Source organism: Triturus cristatus, chromosome 3_1 (genome assembly GCF_964204655.1).
Source record: "Triturus cristatus chromosome 3_1, aTriCri1.1, whole genome shotgun sequence".
NCBI classification, from domain to species: Eukaryota; Metazoa; Chordata; class Amphibia; order Caudata; family Salamandridae; genus Triturus; species Triturus cristatus.
The window spans coordinates 495,067,022-495,090,923 of NC_140583.1; the positions used below are offsets into that span (position 1 = coordinate 495,067,022).

A 23,902-nucleotide genomic window follows, 5' to 3' on the forward strand; every position below is an offset into this window, starting at 1 on the left:
GGGTTCGTGGCCACTGGTTTGTACTCCACCCGGTAGTCGTACCCTTGTAGTTGGAGTATCCATTTTTCAATCCGGGGTGGTGGCTTCGAGGACGACCCTTGGAATAGAGGAATGAGTGGCTTGTGATCTGTTGTCACCGTGAAATGATGTCCATACACGTACACGTGAAAATGCCGGCATGCCCAGTGGATGGCGATGGCTTCTCGCTCGATTTGCGAGTACCGCTGCTCTGTTTCGGTCAGGGACCGGCTGGCGTAGGCGATGGGTGCCCACTCCTCGTTGTCCTGGAGTTGTGTCAGGACCGCTCCCAGCCCAAACGGGCTTGCGTCGACCGCCACGTTGGTGGGCTTTGCCGGGTCGAAGTACGAGAGGGTAGTGTCCGCGGACAGGGCCGCCTTCCTTGCTTGGAACGCCTGTTCCTGTTCCGGGTCCCACTGCCACGTGGTGGACGACTTGGTCAGCTCCCTGAGGGGTTTGGTGAGGTTGGAGAGGTCCGGAATGAAGCGGCCGCAGAAGTTGACCATGCCCAGGAAACTCCGGGCCTCCGAGATGTTCGTCGGAGCTGGGGCATCTTGGACATCCTTCACCTTGTCCGGGCCTGGGGCCACCCCTTGGTCCGAGAAGGTGTACCCAAAGAAACTGATCTTGTTCTGCAGGAACTGACACTTCTCCCGGTGCAGGGTCAAGCCTGACTCCTGAATCCTCTTGAGGACCCCTCTCAACCGCTGGTGGTGTTCCTCTATGGTTGACGCGTATATGAGCAGGTCGTCGCTCACATTGAGCACGCCGGGGAGCCCACTGAGCACTTCTCTGATGGCATTTTGGAATACCTCGGCGGCACTCGAGATGCCGAAGTTCAGGCGCCGATACCGTCTGAGGCCCACATGGGTGGAAAATGTGGTGATGTACCTCGAGTCCGGATGAAGTGGTAGCTGGTGGTAGCCTGACCGTAGGTCCATCTTCGAAAACCACCTGGCCCCGTTCAGCTCCCCCAGGATGTCATCAATGGTGGGCGTCAGGTGTCGCTCTCTTTTGACCATGGCATTAGGGAGGCGCATGTCCACACAGATGCGGACTTGTCCTGGCTGCTTTGGCTTCCTGGCGATGACGATCAGGGAAACCCACGGGGTTGGCCCACTGACCTTTTCGATGATGCCTTGTCTCTCCAGGGCCTCCAGCTCCTCCTCGACCTTCTGCCGCAGGTTGGAAAGCAATTCTCCGGTGCCTCAACGCCACTGGTTGGACCGATGGGTCAATGTGTAAGGATACTTCCTTTCCTTTCAGGCACCCGATGCCGTTAAAGACTTCTCCAAACTCTTCCATGATGGTATCCAGTTCTTCCTCCAGGACTGCCATGGCAAACGAGATCAGTCTCAATTCTTCGGCCGACTGCTCACTCAGCAGCATCCCGCTGCCCTCTTCCGTGACATAGACGGTGGTGTTGATGCTCCTCTCACCATGTTGTAGCTCGGTTTTGAAGCACCCGATGAGGGGAATGGGCGTCTTCTGGCCGTATGCGAACACCCGAACCTTCCCCTCTCTCAGCGGGGGTTTGACCCGCAGTTGGTGGTAGACATTGGCGGCCATCAGCTCGATGGAGGCCCCAGTGTCAATTGTCGCCTTTACCTCTTGTTGTTGTACTAGGATGCGACATTTCGGAAGTCTGCGCTTCTTCTTCTGTGGTTGATGGATTGCAAACACATAATGGACTGGGTACTCTTCGGTGTTGTCGTCCATGTCTTCACTGTCTGCTTCTTCGCGTACCGCATGGGCCGCCTCCTTCTTGACTCTGGTGGACCGGCACACCGCCGCAAAGTGGTTCATCCACCCGCAGGCGCCGCACTTTTTCCCTCTGGCCTGGCAGTCTTGCATGCGGTGGGGTTGGCCGCCACAGTATCCACAGTCTTACTTCTCTGCCTCCGGCTGCCGTTTCCCTCCAGCTTGCCTTCCTTTTGGCCGCACTACGTTCACCGCTTCCGCCACTTGCACTTGCTCCGTCTTGACAGGGTGATGTAGGGCTGCCTCCATATGCGAGGCACTCGCTTGCGATAGCTCCTTCGACCGTCCGAGAGTGAAGATGTCCGCCAGGGGCTTTCCTTCTTCCTGGAGGACCGTGACACGAAGCTTAGACGAGTAACAATCCTGTATAATCTGCCCTCGGATCTCCTCCTGTTCGTCACAGAACCCACACGTGCTGGCTAACTCCTTCAGCCTGCCATGGAACGCATCCAGGGACTCGTCCGCCTCTTGTTTGGCCTGACGGAAGATGAACCTTTCATAGTCTCTGTTCGCCATGGACTCGAAGTGGGCGTTGAGCGCGTTCAGCAGTGTGTGGTACGTTTTCGGCTTGGCTTCCACTAGAGTTTTATAGATGCGGTGGATGTCTTTGCCTCCTAGGTGGAGCAGCAACGCTCTGCGCCTTTCCCTCGCAATGCCAGCCCCTTCGAAGTAAATTTGTAGGCGGTCTGTCCAATCCCTCCAGCGCGGGGCAAGGGATGACGGGGCACCGTCAACGGCAAACGGCTCAATGGCGGGAATCGACGCCATCTTGGCACGTGCGCAGCACGCGGTGGAAGCTAGCTTCCTCTCCTCAGCGTCGACGCCACCAGGCGCGCACCCCCTACGGGCGTTGCGCGTAGACTCCCCTCGTGCTTCTGCACCAAGCGGCGGGCGCGCCTACCTCCAGACGTCATCCGCGGGACCCCTTAGGCGCTTCTGGGTTGAGGCAGGAACACCCGGCGTAGGCCTGAACCGTAGGAGGGCGCGGTCGTCGTCAGGCACCTCGTGGGGCAGGTGCGGCACCACCTGGGCGAGACATTCCCCTCACCGGCTGTGGATTGGGGCACCAGGGCGCACGCAGCGGTGCACTCGATGGCTGGGTGGGCCTCCAGGGCACTTGCAGTGTTCCTCACCAGGCCTCACAGCATGCTCAGCCGGGTCACCAGGAGGGGGCCTGCACACACAGGCTCAGGACACATGGGTGGCCAAAATGGACACTGTGGGGCATAAAACAGCACATCAGGGCTCAATAGACCCTCGTCGCCAGTGTGAAGTCTTAAAAGGGCCTAATTACCATGGCTGCGCATAGGCGCTTAATAAAACACGGGAGCCGATGTTTAGTTCACACACACGCGGCTCCGACTGATTCGCCGGGGCCACGCCTCTTTATTTTAACGAGCTAGCGTCTGACGTCACGCGTCAGCGCTAGCGCACCTCGGCAGCGCGGAAGGCTAGAACGCCTCGCGCGCGCCGAATACTACACCCACAGTTTTAACTTTTAGCCCACAAGAAATTGTCACACCTACAGAGCTGAAGTTGTGAGAATTGCTTGTGGGCTGAGAGTTATAACTGTGGGGGCGCTGAAAAGCTGGACAGTGGGCCTCCCGCAGTGTCTCTGAATGGCCTCCTTGCAAGGGGTCACTTATGTAAATTAGAGGGGCCGTGTAGCTTTCTGCCCAGGGCCCCGCAAATCCCAGAACCGGCCCTGCCTTGCTGCACCTGGGCTGTAAGGAAGGAGAGGAGCCCCACCTTCCCTCCCTTTCCACCCCTGGACCATCGGTCAGGCAGCAGATCTCACTGTCCAGGCCGAAAGGCGCACGGTGCAGCAGCGTGGCGGCGAGGAAGGCACATGGGCGGGGCCTCGCAGCGCGTGCTCTCCTCTCGACAATGAGTCTTAGCATCCTACATACAGCTCAGGGAAATGAAACGACAGCGGCAGGGAGAGGAGCTTACGATAATCGCTCTGTTCGGAGCAGTAATGGCATTACAGCCTGTGGCAGGGCAGTCAGCCCCAGCTTGCTTTGTGTCATGCTGTTCCTTCCTGGAGTCCTCTCTCGCTGATGTCAGAATAATCTGTTCACTCATAAGCAAGTTGGCCACAAACAGACAATGTGATCCCGCTCGGCAGTGAGGCGGAACACGGGGCTTCAGCCGATCTTCGGAGCGACGCTCAGGGCAGAGGAAGGAGCAGACGAGGCTATGACCCAGACCCCTCCACATGGGAGCCCGCCCGTGGAGCCAACGGAGGAGGGGCCCCTGAAGCAAAGCAAAGGCCAGGCTGGGAAGGAGGGGGCCCCGAGCCCTCAATATGGGGCCCTGTCTACGGAACCCATAGAGCAGGCAGCCCTAGGGCAGACACAGCATCAAGCAGGGAAGAAGGTGAAGCCATCCCCTCCATCCCGTGCCTCGTCAACGGAACCCTTTGAGCAAGGGCCCTTTCTGCAGGTACAAGCCAAAGCAAGGAAGGAGGTAGCCCCAATCCCTCAGTCTGTTAGCTCGTCTACGGAAGACACAGAGCAGTATACCTTAAGACAGACACAGGACCTCGCAGTTAAGGAGGTGGCCCCAGCCCCTCAGTCTTGGGCCTCGTCACTGGAGCCCATGGAGAAGAAGAAAGACAGAGCAGACAAGGAGGTGATGGCCCACATATTTAAGGATGGGAATCCATCTTCGCAGCCCATGGAGTTTTTGACCCCAGACCCCCAGCATTTGATGGCGCCTCTGTATGTCATGGACCAGGGTTCCTTGGAGCAGGCATGGGATGATGAAACAACAGTGGTTATGGCCCAGAGTCCGGATTCTACGTGGTCTGTGGAGCAGGGACCACTGGAGCAGACACGAGATGAGGAAAAGATGGCAGTCATGGCCCAACGGCATGACTCTACAGCGTCTCTGGAACCGGGACGCCAAGAGCAGACGCTAGACGAGGAAAGGACCGAGGTCATGGCCCACAGCCCTCTGTCTGGGGACCTGGTCAGAGAGCCTGTGGTCTGTCTACCTGAGAAGGAACACACGAGGAAGGGAGGGGACGAGGACCCACCGTCCTCTGGCCACCGCCTCGCAGTACCGGTGTCCCGCAAGAAGAGGGATGGCCTTGTGCTGGAGCGCACGCCCAGCTTTGGAAGGAGCGTTAAGTTCCTCTTGCCCCCGATCACAATAGAGGACACCAGCCCCAAGGAGGACGAGCTGCGCTTCTTCCAGGGAGTAGAACAGATGCTGGGATTCAAGGAGAACCACTTAAAGCACCTTTTCATCTCGGACGAATGGACAGACTTAACAGGTGAGTAGATAGACTATTGGTCACTTCTGTAGCAGGCACCTCAAACAGACAGGCCTCTTGGCGCTCATTAACAACTGTTTACTATTGTTCATGTTAATAATACGTTATCAAAATGGAGAGGATGAAGGTGGGTCTACTCTACCAATATTCATGTGTGTGATATGCACTTTGCACACGTAGCTCAGCACTTCACTTTCACTCCATTGAGAAATTTGACCGATTCTAAAAATCTACAGGTATGGGGGAACTAGCAAAGAGGTTATAAATGTGTTTCTCTGTGCATGTCTGTTATGTTTGAGGGATCAGATATAGCAAACAATGCAATGCTTTGTGCATGTGGGTGTAGTAAATTTAAAGTAATTTCTTCTGGATAGATGGTATGTAGAGTGAGAGAACATGGATGTGTTGTTGCGAAAGCAAATACTTAATTGCTTGGGGCAGTGTTGTGCGCCATACCTAACACCCAACATGCCTACACAATATCAGACTAACAACAAGACAGAAAATATCCTGACACTGCCTTCTAATTACCACAAATTACAAGACCAACAAACCTGGTTCTGCAGTGGAATCCATGGAACCGGAGAGATAAGGTACATAATCTGATTGGTACAGCAAAGTCAACTCAATGCCAGAATGTGTGGCATATTATTAAGTATAACATAAAATTAAATATAACGTGAAATGTACAGTTTGAGGTAACACTGCTTATATAACTGTGTGGCTTGGAGAAGTGGTGTATGCATGCCGGAGTTAGGAACTGTGTCCAATGTCTATTGTAGATGTAAGGCGATAACTTGGTAAGGTTGTTGAGCCAGTTGTATGATTGGGATTTGTGTTGTGTGCATTTGATGGTGCCAAGGACTGTGTCTTATGTAAACAATTGGCGTATGGCAAATTATACATCTAACTTTATATGGATGTGTTGTTGAGGTAACAGTGTTTAGCCAATGTATGGCTTGAACCATAGTCACGTACATGATGGTGCCTTAGGTTAATGTGTATAGTCGGTATACCTTCCTATGGATGCACTAGTTCAGGTGGCACTATTTAGTCAACGAGGCCCTTCATTATGACACATACAGTTATCCACATTCTGCTGTAACCTGGAAATTTCAGCCAAATCACCATTCTGTGTTTTGTAGGAGCACCACACATTCCTTTCCTGGTGAAATTGGAGCTGGAACTATAACCTGGAATGAAGGAGAAGTGTGGGAATCTGTGAGACAACACTGATTCCAGCAGGCATTGCCTAGTTCAAGGTGTGAAACGTGTAATAGGCTGGTAATCTCATAAAATAAGGTATCCATAATTATTGGAGTGGGATTACCTATGCACTTTCCGCACACATCTCCACATCTCATATTGAGGGCCAATGTGGTTTGGAGCCATGTTGTGCACCTACCGGAATCTGATCGGGAGGGATTCTGTCCAATATATACTGTGATGGAAATTGAGTATGAATACAACTACTGTGGATATATATGGATATGCTTTTGAGGTAGACGACAATATCGCTTAGAGCAAGTCGTGTTTGTGATGGTGGAGTCATGCATAATGGGTATTGTTGGTGGAGTGTCACATGTAGGCTCTGGAAACTCTTGATGTCCTGGATGATATGGATTGGTGTCATTGTAAACTACATTGCATAACCATTGGATGTTGAGGTATCCTGTGGGAGAAAATCTACTAAATTGCTTAGAGAATCAGTCAAGGTTACCAGTTGTTGATACATACATCCCGTAGCAGTTATTTATTTAGGGTCAGCACTTTAGTTAATATTGAAATAACTGGATAGTACGTTACTGGACCTTTCGCATGAGGAAAGGGCAGACGATGGAAGTTGTTGGGTGTCCCATGGTGGCTTTTGTTCGAGGGTGCAATTTCTCAGCAGATTCTGCTGTCACAGATCTGCAATGTTTTTGGTCATGCTATGCAGACACAGGCTGGAATGGAATGGATGATGAACACTTGTTTCTTCTTCTTGGAGAGGACGCATGGCTAGTGATCCTCAAGGACAGAAGTCAACACTGTCCCCGCCCACAAGAAGCATGAATGAATACGAATGTAGCAACAGGAACATATGAGATCACTCTGCACCCACCTGGGACAAAGAGAGCCACCACTCTCCACCATCTGGCCATTGTAGGCTGAGGAAAGGAAGCATGGCCATGGTGTTTTGCAAAAATTAGCACATCACTTGTGTTAAAGGGGAAAGGGAAGAGAAATGAAAAGAAGGATGTAGGAGTAAGACATGCTGGCGTGCAACCAGTTCACCACTGGAGAAGCATGACTGGCCAAAACAGGAGGCTGGTATAGGGAGTCCAAGTCCACACTCACAGGCAGACAACACAGTCCACAAGATCAGAGGCTTAATGAATGAATGAATGAATGAATGAATGAAAGAAGTACTCAGAGTGGATGTGCATCCAAAGGCTTCTGAGTGCTAGGACTGTACCATCTCCCAAAGACTAGGAGGAACAACTAGGAAGAAAGGAAAGGAAAAGCACACTTGTAAAGCGCTATGCCACTCCCAAAGGAACTGCCTGGCGATGTGTGGAAAGCTAAATGGCTGACACACGTGAAACTGGCCTTAGGAAGACAACAAATCAGAGAATAAGAGAGGAACCGGTCGCACCGGGGGCTACAAAAAACAGGTCTTAAACTGCTTTCTGAAAGTTGCTTCAGATTCAATGAATGTTAGAGGACTAGGCAGTTGATTCCAACCCATAGTACCCAGAACTGAGAATGGCTTTCCACCGCAAGTCCTGAGTCTGGATGAAAAAGGCTTGAGGAAGTTTGTGTGGGAAGATCTGAGGGTCCTTTTAGTTGTATAGTGGTTGAATCTGGCCGTTAGGTAACTTTATCCAGTGGGTCTATAAGCTCTAAAGGTCAATGAGAGAATTTTAAATAGGACCCTCTCATGCAATTGAAGCCAGGGTAGAGTCTTAAGGGCTGCCGAGGCAGATGATCGTCTGGGATGTTTAATTACCAGTCTGGCCACCGCATGCTGCACAGTCTGGAGGTTCTGCATAGTTTGTTTTGATGATCCAGCATACAGACTGTTACAGTAGCCCAATCTGGAAGTTATCAGTGCACAAGTATTCCTAGCCGCCAGTGGGAGATAATAAAAAAAAATTCTCAGTGATTTTATTAAGTTAAAACACATATCTGCCACTGCAAGAGTTTGTGGGTGGAAGGTCAGGGAGGCATCGAATTTTACACCCAGATTTCTAACGACATCATCAGTGGCAGGTGAGGGGGTTGCCGAATTCGGCCACCATGGGGCTGGGGCTATAGATTTTGACTTGCCAAGCAGCATGATCTCAGTTTTATCGGTATTAAATTCAAAAAGATTGGATTGCATACACTGGAAAACTGCGATGAGGCAGTTTTAAAAAACTATCTTACGTCAGACTCCCGATCAAAGATGGCAGACTAGCACATAAGTGTTAATCTCAAATAGAGACCCTAAGTCCCTGGCCACAATAAGCTCGATGTACAAGGCAAAGGCCTTAAACTTAATGTGCTGAGCTACCAGGAGCCAATACAGACATTGATGGACCAGGGGCTTGCTCAAACGTCTGCATAATAAACACAAATCTCAGGGCCATGCTTTGATAATTTGAAGCTCGCAGTTAGTCCCCTCTGGCAAGCCCAAGTAACATGCATTTGCATAATCTCATCTGGACCAAATTCTGACTCCTACTACTGGGGCCCGGAATTAAGATGGCATCAAAGTGCGGATCTTCTTAAGTAGTTTTATTTTGTGAAAACAGGCTATGACTACTGCATAAACCTGGTCTCTAATTTGAAGTTCCTTACCCACATTAACCATAGCTACTGAATATGGTGGATGACCCATTTGCTTTGGCCACAGATCAGTCTACAGACCGCCCTGGCCCAAAATAACTTAAGTTTTGCTGGCATTCAACTTCAGCAACTAACTTACTAACTTAGTTTTGGGTAGCTAAGAGGCTGGACTGGAGGGAGTGCTGGGGGTCTGTCGAAACTCAGGATAAACTACGTATCATTAGCATATGAAATTAGGTTCAAGCCGAATAATCAAAGGGTGGCTGACACAGACTGCAGATAAACATTGAGCAGGATGGAAAAAAGGAAGGATGCCTGAAATGTGAGGAAGACTGAAAAGGAGGAATGATCAAGGGCTGCCTTCATGTGGATAAGAATGATGAAAATAGGACAGGCCTACTGCTGCCAGCCAGTTGATCAAGATTAGGTGTTCAACCATATTATAAGCCACAGAAAGATCAAATCAAATACCAGTAATGGGGTGTTGAGTGTCCACCCATCCTACTGTCATCAAGGATCAATATCGAAAGTGGTCCCATCCTTATAACCGAACAAAATAAAACATCTGAACAAAGTCATACAGTTCAGAAGCCTCCAAGTAGTGTAAGAGCCAACGGGCAAGACATGATTCATACATTTAGCTGGAGCTCAGATCCAAAATATTAGTCTGTAATGGGCCCTTAGCTTTTGGATCCAGGTCTGAGTCCTTTGGTAGGGGTTGCATATCTTTGGAGCCATTAGGCGCTATTCCCACTATTAAAGAGAAGTTAAGCAGCAAAGTTACTGCATTAATAATAGCCAAAGAGAGTGAGGGTACTGCAGCATGACTTGCAAGGGCTCCAGCCCCAATGGCTCCAGTGCCATGCGCCTGCTCCCTGAAACCACCTGGCATTCCCCAAAATCTGACTAGACGAAAATAAAACATCTGGACATCACTGCCACAGAGCAGTCCAACCAGAAGGAAATGAGTAGAAGCATGTCTCAAAGTGGACATGAATATAATCAGTAATAGAGGAATTCAAGGGTAGGGCCAGAAAGACCTGTAATTGGTGAACAACATCAAGTATGCCTGCTCCAATCAAGATACCCCAGATGACTCGCAACCAGGCCCCATGTCCATACCCGTCAAGTGCATTTTCTCATGAATCCCAACCAATGCCTTTCTCTGATACCCTTCCCCCTTCCGTCCCCCGGGAGAAACTCGCATCCCAAATGCCTCATAAGCCCCTCCCATGTCTCTCCCCCTGGTAAAATGAAGGCGACAGGAGATCATAGAGGGATGTCACCCAGGTTTGAGGGCCATGTTGGAACCATCAACTCTGCAGTCCCAAGTTGAACAGTCCCCTATCCCACAGACAGGGTCTGCCACCCTCAAGCTCCACTGCACAGGGTGACTAATCAGTCAGAACCATACTTGTGTCACCTTTCAAAAGCAAAGACCAGTATGGGAAGGTAAATGGGAGATGTTAAGAAATCTTATACCTGCTCCAGGCCGAAGGTCCAAAGCCAGGATCACCATACTCACAGAGATCCAGAGGGACTCAGAGACCCAAGCAGTTTGGTCTGAAAGCCCACCTAAATCTGGGGAGGTAAAGATATGTAATATTTACCCTTGGAGCAACCAACTCTAGCTCCAAACAAAGGGCTCAAGGTCCGCCTAAGGATGTATGATGGTACAACGCGTACCATCACAACGTATGTTACATCGCGGTTTTGACAACGCAAGTCGTTACATCGACTTGCGTTGGAGGGCGCTGGATTTAGGAATAGTGTGAATTACTATTCCAACTCCAGTCTACGTACAGTAGGGAAGGTGTTGGAATAGTAATTCACACTATTCCTTAGTCTAGAGCGCCCTCCAGTGCAAGTCGGTGTAACGACTTTCGTTGTAAAAACCACGATGTAACCATACCGCGTTGTAATGGTTGCGTGGTAAAGGATGTTTCCCTCTGGAAGTGCCAACATTGGCTCTAGAGCCCCGGGCTTTGAGAACACCGTTTTTGCCAGTCAATCCAGCCCCCTTTAACCGAAACATGGACGTCTCATCAGCTCCCCTACACCAAGATGGTTAATAAAACCAACAGGGGTGTGAGTCCATATGAACTCTACTCTCTCTCCTGCTCTTGCCTAGTCTCTTGTTCCAGACCCTGTCACACCTTACTGTTCCCAACCCCATAATATCACCATACAATACAATGATGCACCACAGTATTCAAACTACTTCCCTGGGTGCCACAACGAGGCTGTATGACTCATTGAATTTCCCTCTGAGACTAAGGTAAAACATTGGACCTCCTCTATGAGACAGACCCCTATTATCGGCCAAAAGCCCAGGTGTATCCAAATCCCTACAGCAGTCCAGAAAATCAGACAATTATACCCTAAACCATGGATTAAGTTAGCAAACCCAACTTTGAAACTGTCTCTTAAGAAGCCTACTGCTGTTTAGGTTGAGCACTGCTTGTCCAACAACTCCTTAACCCACATTTGCCGAGATTTGCCCTAACGCTCGTCCAGTGAACCCCTTCCTTATAATTCTTTGCCTCTACTATAACTCCACTCCACCTCGCTTTTCCCAAAAAAAAACTCTTAAACCCTAAACATGACCAGATGAGTCTCCCTTTGGGCCATCATACGCTCCTTCCCATTGCGCTTTTCTATTGTCTTACATGTTTTGCACCCATGTTCTTTGGCCAGGGATGCCATTTCACTCCATGCCAGCAGAACATTGCAGTCCACAGCCTCATGCTCGCCAGCAACTACCCTTGAATGGCACTGACTTCTACACTGACTGTCTACATGGCCCCCCCTTGCGGCCATCGTCAGAAACTACGGACTCAACAATTGTCTCCAACTCCGATGACACCCAGCTGATCCTCTCCATCACCAACAAACCCACAGCTGCCAGAATCAACTTTCAGAGCGGGATGAAGGCTGTTGCCACATGGATAAAAGACAGCTGCCTCAAGCTCAACTCGGACAAGACCAAAGTACTCATCCTGGGACCCGCCCCCTCAGCCTGGGACGACTCCTGGTGACCCGCCGCACTGGGAACCCCTCCCACCCCCACAGACCATGCATGTAACCTCGGCATCATACTCGACTCCTTGTTCACAACTGCCAGATCAACGCTGTCTCCTCATCCTGATTCCACACGCCCGTCCTGCTTCAAAAGACTTTCAGATGGATCCCCACAGAATCCAGAAAGACAGACACCCACACACTCATCACCAGTAAACTCGGCTACGGCAATGCACTCTACTCCAGCGTCACCCAGAAACAGCTCAGGAAACTTCATAACATACAAAACCTCGTGACCAGACTGGTCCTTGACATTCCCCGCTGCAGCCACATAAAACAGCACCTCCGTCATCATGCCCCTCCACCTCAGGCAATTCCTGTCGCTGACCCAATTCAGGAAGGATCTCAAGACGTGGCTCTTCAACTGAACTGCCACCCCCAAACAGATTCGCAGCCCCTACCCCCCTCAGCGCCTTGAGACCCTCACGGGTGAGTATTCGTGCTTTAAAAACTCCTGATTGATTGACTGACTCAATAAATAGGAACAGAGGACCGATTGACTTGCAGTGCAACTGAACTGACCTCTCTGATAGCTTTTCACCCCCAAATACCTTTATGCCAACAATATCTTTCACTGCCCACACCCTTGTGACATTTAGCTCCCAATTGACAGTCGCTATCATGGTCACTGGCTCTTGCAAATCCTCTACCTGTGCTACAGTTACTCTTTTTTTAGGGAGACACACTTCACAGGTATCAATTTATCAGCTAAAGGATTAGGTTACAATACAAGATACCAGAGAGAGATGTGACGTTGTGAATGTCACAGGCTCGAATGAAGGAACGACCTACAAAACATGGTTATCATCAACGGACAAAACAAACCATACACTTGAGCTTTCCACTGAAGGAACACACAGATCTTAGTTGTGTCTTCAAATCTTGATCAACGAGTCGCACTACACAGTTCCCATGCTGCTTACCTTGAGTCCAGGCTGACCACTCCTCATCACTAGGTAGTGACTGGACCAGTGTACCGTGTTATGATCCTTACTCCAAGATTTTCTCCGATCATCTGTCCCTTCCTTCCACCTGTATTTGTCCCATCTGTAGGGATGATAGGGCTGATACCACACTCTTGTGAGCTGATGCCTGTTCTATATACCCTCTCCACTCGCTCCCTGCCAACACCTGACCATACTTCCCCCATTAACTCCTTCTACCTTTTACAATGAAGAAACTCAGAACTCCCCAAAAGTCACCACAGGACTATCCCTGAGGCTCATACGGCCAGGTGTATCTCTACACAACATCTTATCTGGCCCAGGGGAAGGTTCTGTTGGGGTACTACCACTGATCTCAAATAAAGGCTATGGCCATAGTGCTTCATGGATGGAGGCCTCAATTTAGAATCAAAACACACTTTTTATCACCACAACTTTTTAACAGCTTAAATTGTAATATATGGAAAGTTGATAAAAGGACTTTTTACATCTCCCTGTCCATTACATTAATATTGACTATTGTGAAATCTGGCTGAACCTGGGGATTGTACTCTAGGAAGTAGCCAGAAAATTAAAATGCCCCCCCCCACTTTGAACCAAGGTTCTTATGGCACCAAGCTAGCGAAGTAAGGTATTGCGACCCTCCCCAGAAGAGCTTGCATGTCTCTTCCATCAAAGTATTTATTTATTCATCTTTTCATCCTACAATCCACCCGCTGACATCCAACATTTCACCTTTACATTCTGTCATCCATTCAGTCTTTCATCTAACGTTCAGTTTGTCATTATTCTGACCATGTGCCCACCCATTCATATCCAAACCTATACATCTTCAAATCTATCTATCAAACATATCCACCCTTTCACTCAATCATCCATCCTTTCACTTATCCATCCCTCCTTTCATCCATTCATCCACCAAGACTTTCAGTCGTCCATCCTTACGCTCATCCATCCAACTTTTCACTCATCCATCCATTCATCCTTTCACTCCATATGTCCTCCATTTCACACATCTATCCACCTTTTCGTACAACCATCCATCCTTTCATCTACCCACCCATCGACCCATCCTTCCACTCATCCATCCATTTATCCTGTCACTCATCCATCCATCCTTTCATCCATCCTTTCATCCATCCTTACATCCATCCTCTTCCTCATCGATCCATTTACTTGTCACTCATCCATCCTGCCACCCTTTCACTTAGTCCATCAATCCATCCATACTTCCACTCATCGATCCATCAATTTACCATTTCACTCCTCGATCCATCCTTTCACTCACTCATCCATCCATCCTTTCTCTCATCCATCCATCCATCCATCCTTCCACTCACCCATCCATCCATCCTTCCACCCATACTTTCTCTAGTTCATCTATCCATTCATCCACTCGTCCTCACTTTCACTCATCCATACATCTATGCATCTACTCCTAGACTCACCCACCCATCCACCATTTCACTCACATATCCATCCTTTCACTTACTCATCCATCCATCCATTCACCCTTTCACTCATCCATCAATACACCATTTCAGCCAGCCATAATCTATCCTCACTTTCACTCATTCATTAATTTTTCCACTTATCTGCACTTACATCAATCCTTTCATACATCCATCTTTCCATCCTTCCTTTTACTCATCCATCTATCCATCTATCCACCCTTTCAACCTTTCTATTGAACAAGCCTTCCACTCCATCCATTCATCCATCCATCCAACCATCCATTTACCTTTTCACTCATCATCCATCCTTTCACTCACTCACCCATCTATTCTTTCTTGCATCATTCATCTATCCATCCTTGCTACATATTTGTTGGATTGAGTGAGCTCTCCTTCCTCTTCTTGTGTTTGTTCCATCCCCAGAGCATGGATGCATTACTTGAGCCCTTGCGTTGCTCATTAGTAAGGTACTCCTTATTAGGTCTCGCCTAGCGTTGCTGCGCACATGCGCCTCTTGGTCGGCGAGATTTATTGTCAAGGAGGACTTTGAGAGAAGGGCTTGAAGCCCCGCCCCTTATTTCCATTGGCTTGCATCACCGTTTATGGTAAACGGTGGGCTGCCATTGGAAAGAAGCTTTCTTTGTTGCCTCCGTTTCGCTTTTTTGTCCGGCTCACCTGGACTGGCTCGTCTGCTTTCCTTCTGTCGTGAAGGTATTTCTTATCTTTGTGGGAACCATACGTTTTCACTCAGCCCCGTGAAAACAGATGGTGAGCTCTTGTTAGAATGGTTCTTGAGTTTTTGGGTATGTGTTAAATGCTTGACGCTGTGGCACGTGCGAGAATCGCGACAGTGCACTTCCGCCGTTTTGGCCCCGGGCGTATGCATTATCGGCTTTCTTTGAACAGAAAAACAGAGGAATCGAGAAAAGAACAGCGAGCATCAAGTTCTCCGGTGAGTTGACGATAAACAAAAGTAACTTTTCGCTCTGCCGCCCTCTCCGAGAAGCAGTACAGACCCCGTACGCCCTTGGAGGGATCTCCAAGCTGTGTGCCCGTCCTGCTGCTTTAAAAAAAAGATGTTTTAATCAATGCTTCGAATTCAAAACTGAAGTCATTTTCCTTGTTTCTCAGTGTAGTGTGGCTCCCGGTTGAGTCCGATGACTGACAGATGGACCTCTTGAAATAAAGACAGCATGTTGGAAAGTAGGGAAAATCCACCAGACTGCGCCTGCTCTTTAAGACATTCTTCGCAGCGCCTAGAGCACCCCGGTCGGCCTACTGTGTTTGTTTATTTGTTTATTTGCATTCTTGTGTTCGTTCACTCCTTTATTTGTTTCTACGTCAAGTCATTCAGGCTTTTATTTGTTCGCGCCTTGCAGGTCCAGAGAATGTCTTGCTACCTGTACATGTTATAGATTCATGAGCCATTCGTTTTCATATATTCGTTCACTTATTCATTGGTTGCTACTTTGCTCAGTCATTCTTTCTTTTTCTCGTTTGTTTCTTTATATGCAGTTTGTTTTGTTTTTTGTTCGTTCAATAGTTTAATCCCTTTGCATTTCCGTCGTCCATTCATTGATTGTGTGCGTGTTTGGCCAGCATGTATTTTATGTGTGTTTGCTATTTAGGTAATCTTTTGGCCCTGGTTCGTTCTCATCCTTATTTGTTGATTCATTTAATGTACGGTGTGTGTTCTTTCACTCTTGCTTTTTTTAATTTTTATTTCTTCTTTCACTGAAGTCTAACGTTTTCCCTTTGTTCGTGCATTCATTGACTCGTTCATTTACTCCAGTCGTCACACGCCCATTCACACATATGTTAGCAGAGTCGGTCTCTATTTATGTATCCGTTCTCTCGTCGTCCTTTCGATCTTCATTCAGTCATTGTGCAGTAGGGGAGGGCTGTCACTGCGGGGTGCCACGCTTAGCAAGAACGAGGGTCGCGACCACTTGATCGTAGACTTCGTATCACTTAATCCATGACAGGGGTGGCATTCTTAGGGGTAGGTGTAGAGGCAGCAGTACAGGCAGCAGTGTAGGGTAGCTGTAGGGACAGCACTAGAGGCAACTGTAGGGGCAATAGTAGAGGTAGCGGTAGGGCAGCTGTAGGGGCAGCATACCAGCATCAGAGGAATTCGTAGGGGCAGGGGTAGTAGTAGCGGAAGCTATAGGGGCCGCAGTAGAGGCAGCTGTACAGGTAGCAGTAGCGAAAGATGTAGGGGGCGCAGTAGAGGCAGTCGCAGGGGTACCAGCAGGGGTAGCAGTAGAGGAAGCAGTAGGGGCAGTTGTAGAGGCAGTAGTAGGGGCATCAGATGGGGCGACAGTTGAGGAAGCTGTGGGGGCCGCAGTAGAGGCAGTAGTAGGGGCAACAGTAGAGGAAGCTGTAGGGGCCACAGTAGAGGCAGTCGTAATGGAAGCATTAGTAGCAGTAATAGAGGCATCAGTAGGAACAGTGATTGTTCCATAAGTAAATGAGGTACCATTCGGGGAGGGTTGGGCACCATTCTAGGGGCAGTGATGAAGTAGTAGTAAGCTGTGGTGATGGCAGTAGTGGAGACACTCGTAGAAGAAGTGGCGTGGGACATAGTACAGGTCGGGCAATGTGGTGGCTGGTACAGGGGTGGTGAGGTGGGATCTAATAGGGGCAGTGGGAAGATGTAAGGCCAGTGAAATTGGGCCGTAGGAGCGCCAGTAGTAGGAACAGAGATGTGGGCTGTAATGGGGCAGCAGAAGAACTGCTATCATGGCAATGGGAGTTGATAGAGCCGTGGTGGACGCAGGAGTGGGGGCAAGGATGGGGCAGTAGTAAACGTGTTAATCCCCTCTGCCCTCAAGAAAAAAATAGTCCAATTATAACAAAGTGAAGTGTTGTATTTTTTCTTCCTTTTTTTAACGCGACTCCTGCTTATATTGCATCCAAAATCAACACTCATAACAGCTAAGAAGCCACATGAGGCCCCTTGAGTCAGTTATGGATATTTAGGTAACAACGGTGCATTCTGGGAATTGTAGTTTTCCATTTTTGTAAGTACGGGCTTAAAAATCCCAGCGTGCGAAATTTAATTGACTAACAAGCCGAGGCTGCAGAACTTGTTACATTTAGTGCAGAGTCAACTGGCAGCTGAGGGTGGGCGAGTTGTAAGTTCTCATGAAGCGCTGAGCCAGGACCCTGGTTCAGCCATCACAAACAAACCATGACCACATGAACATCAAAAGCCTATTTTATAAATTAATCCCCAACAAAACTTTAATTACCTGGGTGCCGATTACGATCCGGCAAAAACCGGGTACGAACCGTCGGACGGAGGCTTTTTTCCGTCCGACTCGTACCCGGTCGTAAAACTTTACAAACATGCAAGTACGATTCGCACGGAAACACCATTTCCGTACGAGTCGTACAAAACACCGACCGACGAAAAGATACATACAAATGGGATCCGGGGAATGCGCCGACGTGACGTCGGGACGCTCTCAGGCCGCGTTTCACGACCCAGGAATTACGATTCGGACCGACAGCAGTCCGGACGGCAATATTTTTACGGCACCCAAAAAGTGCCGGAAAAGCGAAGTACGGCGCGAAACGACCAGAGTAGGTGGCCCGGTAAGCGCCGTACCACCCCCCAGCCCCCGCATGTACGCGCCGTACCCCCCCAGCCCCCGCATGTACGCGCCATACCCCCCCAGCCCCCGCATGTACACGCCGTACCCCCCCAGCCCCCGCATGTACGCGCCGTACCCCCCCAGCCCCCGCATGTACGCGCCGTACCCCCCGTGTATGTACACCCGAGTACGCGCCGTACCCCCGTGTATGTACACCCGAGTACGCGCCGTACCCCCGTGTATGTACACCCGAGTACGTGTCGAACCCCCCGTGTATGTACACCCGAGTACGCGCCGTACCCCCGTGTATGTACACCCGAGTACGTGTCGAACCCCCCATGTATGTACACCCGTGTACGTGTCGTACCCCCCGTGTATGTACACCCGAGTACGTGTCGAACCCCCCCGTGTATGTACACCCGAGTACGTGTCGAACCCCCCTGTGTATGTACACCCGTGTACGTTCGAGTCGTACCCCCCCGTGTATGTACACCCGAGTACGTGTCGAACCCCCCTGTGTATGTACACCCGTGTACGTGTCGAACCCCCCCGTGTATGTACACCCGAGTACGTGTCGAACCCCCCGTGTATGTACACCCGTGTACGTTCGAGTCGTACCCCCCGTGTATGTACACCCGAGTACGTGTCGAACCCCCCCGTGTATGTACACCCGTGTACGTGTCAAACCCCCCCGTGTATGTACACCCGAGTACGTGTCGAACCCCCCGTGTATGTACACCCGAGTACGCGCCGAACCCCCGTGTATGTACACCCGAGTACGTGTCGAACCCCCCCGTGTATGTACACCCGTGTACGTGTCGTACCCCCGTGTATGTACACCCGAGTACGTGTCGAACCCCCCATGTATGTACACCCGAGTACGCGCCGTACCCCCCTGTATGTACACCCGAGTACGTGTCGAACCCCCCCGTGTATGTACACCCGTGTACGTGTCGTACCCCCCGTGTATGTACACCCGAGTACGTGTCGAACCCCCCCGTGTATGTACACCCGTGTACGTTCGAGTCGTACCCCCACCCGTGTGTGTACGGTGCGTACCCCCAGCGCATAGCGCTGGGTTACGCACCGTACATACATGGGTGGGGGTACGACTCGAACGTACACGGGTGTACATACACGGGGGGTTCGACACGTACTCGGGTGTACATACACGGGGGGTTCGACACGTACTCGGGTGTACATACACGGGGGGTACGACTCGAACGTACACGGGTGTACATACATGGGGGGGTTCGACACGTACTCGGGTGTACATACACGGGGGTTTGACACGTACTCGGGTGTACATACACGGGGGTTCGACACGTACTCGGGTGTACATACACGGGGGGGTTCGACACGTACTCGGGTGTACATACACGGGGGGTACGACTCGAACGTACACGGGTGTACATACACGGGGGGTTCGACACGTACTCGGGTGTACATACACGGGGGGGTTCGACACGTACTCGGGTGTACATACACGATGGGGGTACGACTCGAACGTACACGGGTGTATATACACGGGGGTACGGCGCGTAGATGCGGGGGCTGGGGGGGGTACGGCGCGTACATGCGGGGGCTGGGGGGGGTACGGCGCGTACCGGGCACCTGTTTGGACGTCTCCATGGTTGCTATTGGAGTTCGGTGCGGACGGTCTTTTAACCATACGGTTGTAACTTCGGACGCATGGGATGGATCGTGATTCCTCGGTCGGACTTGACTTTTCACATTTGTACGGTAAATCGTCCGAGGACGTGTCGGACACATTTTCCGACCCGAGGACGTGTGGGGAATAATTCCCAATGCGGTTCGTATGGACTTTTTACCATGCGAATCGTGATTGCCAGTTTGTACGGCACTTGTACGATTCGTACGGTAAAAAGACCGGATACGAGTCGTACGGGTTTTTTTTTTTACCGGATCGTAATTGGCACCCTGGTGTTATGTCATATAATTTCCGACATTTCGTGTGACGCTTTTTACGGTTAATGCTTACGTAATGTTACTTTCCATCCCTTCAGGAGAAAGTCCTGTCGCAATTCTCTATAATTTTCTTGACATTTTACGTAATTACACAAAGGGAAATGATGCGAATGTCAGAGTATATAAATAATACTTCAGATGACAGCAAAACTATGACGAATTACTTAACATGAAAATACTAGACAATATTTTAATTTAATAATTTTATGTTGAATTAATTCCACAAGTAACACTTATCATCGTTTCTAAACATATATTAAGGAATTTTAAAGAAAGAATGTCTAGTCGACTTTGCTGTGTCATGTCTGTGAGACATGAAAAGGTTCCATCTATTGTATGAGTTAGGTACTAGTCAATAAAATAATGTACGGCTCAACGTTGCAGTCGATTTATCTATGTGTGAGGGAAGCGGTTTTTGTGGCGTACTCTGGGCTAATTTACCTGTTTCCAAATTTGCACTTGGGGTGTTGAGGTACAGCAACATGAACTCGCCTGCCAAGGATCACACACTTGAAACCGTTTGCCCATGATCACGCGTTTTTGTGCGCCTGGCGCACTGCTGTGCCATTCTTGCAGCCGGAGTGTGCATGCGTCTTCACCACTGCATCGGAGGCGACGGAGGAGAGAGTTGTCGGTGCGCAATAAAGCACGCAGTAATTAAACCTATCTCAAGCTGATCTCCACTTCATTTGCATACGATTTGTTTTTGACCCGCCCCTCCCCTCGTGTTGGCTTTAGACTGCAGGGTTACTCATAGTACGGACCGCGGGTCGCCAGCGGCACGGCAAGCCTTCCTCGGCGGCACGCGGAGCTTGCAGACATCCTACATGTTTTAAATAAACAAAAGATACCACAGCCCACTAATGTTGCGCACATCAGTATCACAGTCCCATAAACGTGCAGATCCTGTGCCAATCAACTCCGAGACCTGCTGTGCTTGGATCTCACTGGAAAACCAGAGACGAGAAATGAAGGAAAATGGAGGTGGCACCAGGTATGAAGTATGCAATATAAAAGCAACAGCCAACGCGTTTCGTTCCTTTTTAACAGAACTTCATCAGGGCAGAGGGTGGTCAAAATTGTTAGTTTATGAATATTTTCTCTGTAAGTATCCAAGATGCGGGTCATCAAAATATGGTATAGTTTATGTAATTGCAGCGTTTCGATTGACGCCTCTCGAAACGAGATTCCATACCCACAGTCCGGAAAGGAAGCAGACATCCTACATGTGTTTGAATTTTTTTTTTATTAGTGTTAGCAAACACTGCCGTTGCAGCAGCCCGGACTCTGAGACTCTGCTCTGTGGGGGCCGGGGGATTCCAGTGATTGTCAAAGTGGAGATGCAGGGGCCTAAGAGGTGAAATACAGCAAAGCTTTATTAACATGTAAATGGTCTTTTAAAGACCTGTGAAGTACTCTGGTGCGGCTGTGTGTGAGTGCTGGGAAGTTGTCTCAGGGCGGCTGTGTGTGCGCGCTGGGAAGCTGTCTTAGCCCAGGCTGAGGGCTGACACACACACAGGTGAGATGACAGTGGGTGGCGGAGGGAGGGAGAGGGAGACAGAGGGAGGGAGAGAGACAGGGAGAGATAGAGGGAGGGAGACAGAGAGAGAGAGAGACGGAGGGAGGGAGACAGAGGGAGGGAGATGGAGGGGGACGGAAGGAGGGAGAGGGAAGGAGGGAGAGGGAAGGAGAGAGAGAGAGGGAGGGAGAGGGAGGGAGGGAGACGGAGGGAGACAAAGGAAGACGGAGGGAGACGGAGGGAGACAGGAAGGGAGGGAGACGGAGGGAGACAGAGGGAGGGAGACGGAGGGAGGGAGACAGAGTGAGACAGGGAGGGAGAGAGACCGGGAGGGAGAGAGACAGGGAGGGAGACGGAGGGAGGGAGACGGAGGGAGAGGGAGACGGAGGGAGAGGGAGACAGAGGGAGAGAGACAGAGGGAGAGGGAGGGAGACAAAGGGAGAGAGAGAGAGAGGGAGAGAGACAGAGGGAGAGAGGGAGAGAGGGAGAGGGAGGGAGACAGAGGGAGAGAGAGAGACAGGGAGGGAGACGGAGAGAGGGAGATGGAGGGAGTGAGACGGAGGGAGGGAGACAGAGGGAGAGAGAGAGACAGGGAGGGAGACAGAAGGAGGGAGACGGAGGGAGGGAGATGGAGGGAGGGAGACGGAGGGAGATAGACGGAGGGAGAGAGAGGGAGGGAGAGAGACAGGGAGGGAGGGAGACGGAGAGAGACAGAGAGGGAGGGAGACAGAGAGAGGGAGGGAGACAGAGGGAGGGAGGGGGACAGAGGGAGGGAGGGAGATGAAGGGAGGGAGACGGAGGGAGGGAGATGGAGGGAGACGGAGGGAGGGAGACAGGGAGGGAGGGAGAGGGAGGGAGAGGGAGGGAGTTAGACGGAGGGAGAGGGAGGGAGACGGAGGGAGGGAGACGGAGGGAGGGAGAGAGACAGGGAGGGAGACGGACGGAGGGAGGGAGACGGAGGGAGACAGAGGGAGGGAGAGGGAGGGAGACGGAGGGAGGGAGATGGAGGGAGGGAGATGGAGGGAGGGAGGGAGATGGAGGGAGGGAGAGGGAGACAGAGGGAGGGAGACAGAGTGAGGGAGACAGCAGGAGGGAGACAGAGGGAGGGAGATGGAGGGAGAGGGAGGGAGAGGGAGACAGAGGGAGGGAGACAGAGGGAGGGAGACAGCGGGAGGGAGACAGCGGGAGGGAGACAGAGGAAGGGAGACAGAGGGAGGGAGACAGAGGGGGAGACAGAGAGGGAGACAAAGAGGGAGACAGAGAGGGCGACAGAGGGAGGAGGGCGACAGAGGGAGGAGGGCGACAGAGGGAGAGAGACAGGGGGAGAGACAGGGGGAGAGAGGGAAGGAGAGAGAGAGAGGGAGGGAGAGAGAGAGAGGGGGGAGGGAGGGGGAGAGGGAGAGGGAGAGAGAGAGAGATGTGTGTATGCTGGGTCTGGTGGCTCAGTGGACGAAGGCGTCTGCTGCAGGGACCTGTGTTCAACCTCATGGTCACAATTGTTTTTTGCTTTAGCCCTGCCCCTCCCCCTCTGACCCCGCACCCACCGGTGCGGCCCTCGGCCTCAAACCACACTGTAAATTTGGCCCCCGAGAGAAAGTTTGTGAGTACCCATGCTTTAGAGGATGCTCTGTGTTCCAAAGGTGGGTTGGCGGGGGCAGGGGGAGGGCTGTGTCTGATTGGCAGTAGGAGCGAGAGTTTTGACGGTGCTGCAGGAGTCTTGTACACTGCCTACCGGGCGATTATCACGTAATGTGATGTTTTTACAGGTTTGTTTTACCTAAAGCACCACAATGCAGCCTGCAGGCCCGAGTATGTGTGGATTACAAGAGCATGAAAAATGGCGTGGTGAATGGTGGAAGTTTTAAAATAGACAGAGTGACACTGTGAGCAGGGCCAGACTGGCCGTAGCGGGCACCGGGCAATCCCCCGGTGCGCCGCACGGGTGGGGGCCGGTTTTGAGCTCCTGGGGGCCGATTTTCCTACACGGCCGTTTTTGCAGCAAAATCGTCCCTGTAACAAAATCGTCCGAAAACCGGCCCTGGCAAAGAGCTCGGCGGCACCCCCGGGGGGGGGGCGGCCGAGTACTTTGCCAGGGCCGGTTTTGGTTCCCAGTCCGGCCCTGCTCAGTAGTTGGACAGTAATGCTTGGAGGAGCATAGAGGCGCATCGCTAGAAGTCCTGTGTGTGACAGTAGAAGAATATGTAGAGGCCGCAAGTTAACAGGGAGAGCCGGGCCAGAGCCGAGCCTGGTCTGGTTCGGATCTTAGAGCCCGTGCATGAGCCGAGCCAAGAAATATTTGCCATGTAAACCATGAAACAAACCAGGTTAGGTATTATAAAGTCTCTTCAAAATGTAAAAAAGTGTATTTCTTTAAGTATGGCACAGAGAAATACATATTAAAACTTATCGTTTTGTGCTACTGGTAGTCTGAGTTCACATTTTTT

General features: G+C 50.7%; 1 protein-coding gene across 1 annotated transcript in view; it reads left to right on the forward strand.

The window, feature by feature from the left end:
* The first annotated feature begins 3,723 nt into the window (after positions 1 to 3,723).
* Positions 3,724 to 23,902, forward strand: part of LOC146860461 (peptidyl-prolyl cis-trans isomerase FKBP8-like) — a 262,434-nt gene continuing 242,255 nt past the window's right edge. The window contains exon 1 of the mRNA XM_085644351.1: positions 3,724 to 5,059. Within this exon, the coding sequence (XP_085500477.1) occupies positions 3,979 to 5,059 (1,081 nt within the window). The 5' untranslated portion in view covers positions 3,724 to 3,978. The remainder of the gene's footprint in view (positions 5,060 to 23,902) is intronic.